This window comes from Chrysochloris asiatica, unplaced genomic scaffold, assembly GCF_000296735.1.
Source record: "Chrysochloris asiatica unplaced genomic scaffold, ChrAsi1.0 scaffold00066, whole genome shotgun sequence".
Lineage (NCBI taxonomy): Eukaryota > Metazoa > Chordata > Mammalia > Afrosoricida > Chrysochloridae > Chrysochloris > Chrysochloris asiatica.
The window spans coordinates 16,998,341-17,004,917 of record NW_006408584.1 but is presented as its reverse complement, the minus strand read 5'-3'; the positions used below and the strand labels follow the sequence as shown (position 1 = coordinate 17,004,917).

Below are 6,577 nucleotides of genomic sequence, written 5' to 3'. Positions count from 1 at the left end.
ACAAATGGCTAGTGTACATAGGAGGAAGGGCAGTCAAATTCACTTCGCTTTGCCTCAGTTTCACCATTTATAAAGGAAGTGGTTGCTGATGCCTACCTATCCTATCTCCAGGGGCATAGACTCAAATCCGAAGAGACTAATGTGAACACGCCTGTAAAGCAGTGTTATTATGCTGTGCGTGGGCACGCCCCTTTGCTGCACAGAGAATCAATCTCCTTCCCATCTTCTATCTTTGTCGCCTTGGTGACCTACAGACTCGTCGTGAGCGGCAGCCGTCGCGTTCCACCCCTCGGTCACACGTCTGGTCACGCCCGCCAAGCTACCAGCTCGAGCCCGCCAGCCCCCACCACCAGCAGTGGCACTAGCAGCGGCAGCGGCAGCGGCAGCGGCAGCGGCAGCGGCAGCAACAGCTGAAGGAGGAAGGGGAGGCGCCTAGGGAGGGGTCCTTGCCGCCGCGGGAGGCCGCATCGCCGTCCCGTCACGGCGTCGGCGCCGGCCAGGGCTGAACCCGGAAGTGGCTGAGTCCGCGCGCCCGTGGTCCCGCCGCCGCCGCCGCCAACGCTGCCAACGCCCCGCACTCGTGCAAGCGCGGGAGCCGCGCAGTCTGACTGAGCGCGCCCGGCCAAGCGGGCCATGGCCGCGGGGGCCGCCGCCGCAGGTGGTGGCGCGCGGTGAAGCGAGCGCGGCGTCCCTTCTCCGGGGCGGATGGAACGCGGCTTGGCAGGCGGGCAGTGCCGGTGTCCGCGGCTGGAATGGTGCTGGCGGCAGCGGTCGGTGCTTGCGTTCTGAACCCCGAAAGGAGCCACAATGGAGACAACGCCGCTGCCTCCCGCGTGAGTGAAAGGGCGGGCGGGCGGGCAGGCAGGCTGTGCCGCTGCAGATAAGCGCGCCTCTGCGGCGTGTGTAGCCGGTTGCGGGCGCTGCTGGGGGCTGGTCGTCGGGGAGCGGACTCCCGGTGCGGCGGGAGATGGGAGATGCGGGGCGTGACCGGCCGCGGATGGCCGCAGTCCTGAGGTGGACAGAATCTCAGCCTGGCCAGATAGTGACTTATGGCTCTGCCTAGTATTTCCAGAGGAGGTCTTTTCGGTCTTGGGTAGATAGAAGATTTGGGACGGGCTGTGCATAACTCGCTGGAATGCTCCTGTTAGTGGTGCCCAGCTTGTCGACCCCTGTCTAAGGGTTAGAGATGTGATTCACCAGAGTCCGTGGGAAAAAAAAGGAAACCGCGAAGTACTAGGATCGTGCTGCCTTAAGTGAATTGATCTTAAGTATCTTGTTTCTCCGAATTTCCAACAAAATTAAGATCTGAGGAGCTTTTACATCACTCTTAAGTGAGCCTCGGCTGTTCTGAGCATGTGACCTCTTTTACCTAGCACTGCAGAAAATTTTATCCAGAAATCAGAGAGCATCTTATGTTTCTTTGGTACCCTGGGCAAATTAGTAGTGAGTGTATCAACCTTTCAGTCACGGTGTATTTTTCCGTGGTATCCAGATACGTTCAAGATCACTTGCAACAGAATTATTTTCCAGAAATAATAAACAGAAAAATTATATGGGCAGTGTTATTGCATTATTATTCATTGCGATTGTTTTCTTTTTACTTGTAAGAATTCTGCTAGAAGTGTACTCTCCAGTAGTTTTGACATTTTAAATTTAGATTTTCTTTCCTTAGTTTAACCTTTATGAAAGAACAAGAACCCTTTGAATTTGAGTTTTCAGACCTCAGACAAACCTCATTTTAAAGAACAGTGCTTTATCATTTTTCATTTAGATTTGGCTAGATTCTCTCCATGGCCGTTATAGTACAGCAGCTTGTTTTGTGGTTGTTTGGCAAAATTCCAGCCAAAATACAGATATTTGGTCTGGGCTTGACTTTTTTTTTTTTTTTTTTTTAATTCTGAGTCCTTTTGGGAGAGCTAATAGTATTCTGGGACTGAAATTTCTTAAAAGTACCTTCGAAAATTTTTAGTTTGAGTGGAACAGGTTTTGGGGAGTTAAGAAGCAGAAGGTAGTCTCTTGAATTGATCTTCCTATCCAGAGAAAAACAGGGGCTCAATTGCTGCTTAATTGCTGAAACTTTGAGGGTTCTGTGATCTGGTCATGTTCTAACGCAGGTTTGGAAAGGTTCTTGAACATCTCTGAAGCTTGATGGTGGATTGTTATCAGTAGCTTTAATACAGAATCAGCACATGAGGTTCTGTTTAGGCTGAATGGCACTTAAGACAGAATATGCTACCTGAATTTAGATAGCACACAGCATACCATGTAGTTATGTTTATCTGTAGTAAACATGCCTCCTTCATAGTATCATTTCTCTGCAATCCCTTTTTACTTTGGGAGCAGAGGGAAGTAAAGAGAAGTACAAGGTGCTCTTAGAAAATGTAGATACAAAGAAGAATGTGGAAAAGCAGACTATGGGGGGAGGTAGTAGAAATAAAGAACATGATTTAAATAGATGCTATTAAAAATGAGGCAGATATGTGCATGAAGATACTGGTAAACTGAATCCAGGAAGGATAACCAATAACTTTGGTGTCCAGCACAGATCTTTGAAACCCCATCAGTAATGCTGGATTAGCTATAATGGGAATGATAGAATGCCAACTATAGATAGAAGAATAGTTTAAGCTCCTTTCAGTTATGGATGGATGGTTAAGGTTGGTAAGATGTTTTCATTGTTCATTTAATTATAAAAACAAATAGGTAATGTTTTCTCTTGGTCCATCCAGGGTAAACCTAATTCCAGAACTCATTATAGTGTTTGTAAACTACTCTTCCTGTAGATCTGAAGTAGTTTTTTCCTTTCTAACCCCTTGTCCTGTTTTCCATCCACACTGGAGGAAGGGCATCCAATTCAAGCAGTGCAAGCAGTGTGTGGGAAAAGGCTTCATTGAGCTTTACTGTGCTAGAACTGAACTGGGACAGGGACCAGTGGAAATTATTGGAAGGACTCAGCTTTTCCTAAGGCTAGATTTTTAGCAGGAGTCTGGATGTGGGTTAATGCGCCAGACTGCAAAGCCGTTTTAACTGCAAGGCCCATTGTTCAAGCTCACCAGCTGCTCCTTGGAAACCGTATACAGGGTCGCTACGGGTTGGAATCTACTCAGTGGCACTTAACAACAACATAAGGCAAAGGGAATCCTGGTATGGTGCTGTAGGATAATCACTGTACCGCAAGGTGGGTTTAAACCACAAAGTCAGTGCTTGGAACTCTCTAGCTGCTCTTCAGAAACCCTTTACAGGGGTCACTGTGAGTCAGACCAACCCGACCACACTTAACAACAACAGCAATAACATTAGGCAAACAAAGAAAGATGTATGACCTGGATTTAAAATGTCTTGGATGCTGTGGCTTGAAGTAGTTACTCAAATCCTCTTTGTGTGTGTCTGTTTATTTTTTAATTCATTCATTTTGCAAATATTTGAATGTCTGTGTTTCTGTCTTACTGTGTGTGATACTTTTGCTTGTGTTTATCTTTTAACAATCAAGCTTACATTTGAAAATCCAACCATACTCTTCCATTTGGTCCATTAGCACATTGTCTTGGTGGGATAGCAGGCATCTATCTCCAGGCTCCCTATTTTCTTTAGGACAAAACAAAAACAAACCCTTTGCCATAGATCAATTCCAACTTGTAGCGACTTCTGTAGGACAGTGTAGAACTGTTCCATAGGACTTCCAAGGCTGTAAATCTTTACAGGAGCGGACTGCCTCATCTTTGAATTTTGGTTTTGATCTTTTATGCTCTTATTAGTTGTGGCCACCAAGTTCTCTTATATCATTTTTTATTTTCATATAGGTTGTCATTGACGTTATATTTCTATTTATTGTGTTTTTGCATCCTTGGATATATATGGAATTTAGCTCCAGTTGATAATAAGATCATATGACACCAGCCTGTGACCAAACCTGAAAACTAGATGTAGATTGGTAAAGGAATTTCAGGTAGTAAACTGAGGCATGCAAAAGAAATGTAGACTGAGTAGCTGTGGCTTCACGAATGTTTTATTCATTCTGGCTTTTATAATTATTGTAAAGGATTTTCACAATTACTAAGTTGAAGGACTGAGTGTATTCCTTTAACGTCTCCTCACTAAACAGTTTCTTGGCCCTCATTTTCAGACTCCTCTTTTACACATTGACTCTGCATTTTCATAAACCTTGCTTTTTGCTTCACAAAACTAAGCCACTACATCTATTTTTCAGTCAGTGATTTCACATCTCTAGAGACTGTCATTGGATGTGTGCAAGCAAAGGCAGACAAATATCTTGTTGACTGTATTTTAAGAGATGTAGGTAGACATGTAGGCATCAGAAGAAATGGGGGTGGTTTAGAGCAGAGATTTTAGTATTTTGCTGATTTTATTTTATTTTTTTAAGAAAAAGTAAGTTCAACATAGAATTGCTAACTTTTCAATTTTACCAAGTAAAATAATACTTGTTACATCAGTAATTACCAACTGCTATCATCATCTTTTTATGAAAGAATGTGTATCTTAATGACCCTCCTCAAATACTGTTGTTGTTGTTAAGTGTCATGGAGTTGGCTCCAACTCATAGTGACCCTATATGAGGTTTTTGAGGAGCTGCTGGTGGGTTTGAACCGCCAACCTTGTGGTTCGCATTCCAGTGCTGATCCTGCAGTGCCACACCAGGAATCCTAGGAAGGACATAATCCCAAACCAAAATTGTGAACCTTAAATTGAGTAAATTTAATTTTGAACTTATTACATTATCTTCTTTTTGTTATAGACTAGTAAAAAGTTCATTGAATACATTTATGATTTACTGGACCAGATAACCCTTAATGCTTTTTCTAATTCTGAAATTCAATTACTGTGCTTTTGGCACCTTCCTATAGGTTACTCTAATATTCATTTCATTGTCTTTTTTTTTTAGCACATCAGGTATATTCTTATTTTTGTTTATTGGAATCAACTCCATGGCAGTGGGTTTTTTGGGGAGCCCTGGTGTGGCACTATGGGATAAGCATGGGTAAGACACCCATCAGCCATTTCGTGGAAACCTTCTACAGAGTCACTATGAGTCAGAACCAACTCGGTGGCATGAAGCAACCCTAAATTGAGCTTCTCTCAGGTGATAGTTGAACTTCCTCAGTGACAGATAAAGATGTTGAAAATATTTAGTAGCAATAATGGTCCACAGATAATGTTAAAAGAAGACATACGGATCTATGTGTGTTGAAGGAAGTATCGTATATAAGGAAATGTTTGAGGTGCATTTGGGTCTAAGTGGATTTTGGAAATAGGTAGAATTTATATTGTTGTTGTTAAGTGCCATGAGTTGAGTCTGTTCGTGGGACCATGTGTAGGATTTCCGAGGCTGTAAATATTTATGGAGCAGAATGCCCCATCTATCTCCCATGGAGCGGCTGGTAGGCTCAAACTGCCAACCTTGTGGTTTGCAGTTCAGTGCTTATCCTATGGAGCCTCCTCACTCCCAGAATGTATGTAGTAGTCTTAAAAATTTTGGTGCTGTTAATCACCCCTCCGCCTCACAAAAAAGCCCAAACGTCTTCACATTTTTAAATGCGTGTATTAGGCATTCAGTAAATATTAGTTAGTGCCTTTGTGAAGGTGACTGGAAACCGTCAGTTAATGCTCTGGACTGCAAGATCGGTAGTTCAAGTTCACCAGCTGCTCCTTGGAAACTTTATACAGGGTCTCTATGAGTCAGAACCAATCTGATGGCACTTAACATTGACAACCCCAACAATGGGTATACCAGTAGCATATGTTTATGAAAGTCATTGAATTTCTCTCTTAGGACTAGGTAGAAGCCCATTTCAAGGTGATACAGAGTATTGAAATTGTTTTTCAGATGCTCTTCTATAGTATTCTACCAACAAATGTATTTACTCTTTGTAATGAGGCACTTGGGAGTTCCTTATTCATGTTTATTGAATGTCTACTATGGCTAGTCTTTGGGGATATCTCACAAAACAGAAGCAAGCTCTTTTCCTCATGGCTTAAACTGATAGTGAACAAATATATAATATGGCAGCCGCAAATATGAAGAAAAATATAGTAGGATAAGGGAGTAGAGAATGATGAGGGTTGGAAAATATTGTTTCAGAAAGAGAGTATCTCTAATGAGGTGATATTTGAATATAGTTCAGAGCGGGGAAGAGCATTCCAGGTAGACTGTTAAGTACAAAGGTATGCTTTTTAAAATTGTTGTTGTTGTTAGGTGCCATTGAGTCGGTACTGACCCATAGTGACCTTATGCACAGCAGAACGAAACACTGCCCGATCCTAGGCCAACCTCATTACTGTTGCCATGCTTGAGTCTATCAATGCTGCCACTTGGCCAGTCTATCTCGTTGGGGATCTTCCTCTTTTTCTCTGACCCTCCCCCTTACCAAATATGATATCCTTCTCCAGCATGATATCCAGAAGGATATCACCAAACATGATATCCTTCTCTGACAATATGTCCGAAGTATGAGAGATGAAGTTTGGCCATCTTGGGCTCCAAGGAGCACTCTGGCTGCACTTCTTCCAAAATGGATCTCTTGGTTCTTTTGGCAGCCCATGGTACTTTCAATATTCTCCA

At 43.2% G+C, this 6,577-nt stretch overlaps 1 protein-coding gene across 1 annotated transcript in view; it reads left to right on the top strand.

Annotated features, from left to right (window-relative positions):
* The first annotated feature begins 528 nt into the window (after positions 1–528).
* Positions 529–6,577, top strand: part of KLHL2 (kelch-like family member 2) — a 174,619-nt gene continuing 168,570 nt past the window's right edge. Inside the window, exon 1 of the mRNA XM_006864541.1 lies at positions 529–833. Within this exon, the coding sequence (XP_006864603.1) occupies positions 808–833 (26 nt within the window). The 5' untranslated portion in view covers positions 529–807. The remainder of the gene's footprint in view (positions 834–6,577) is intronic.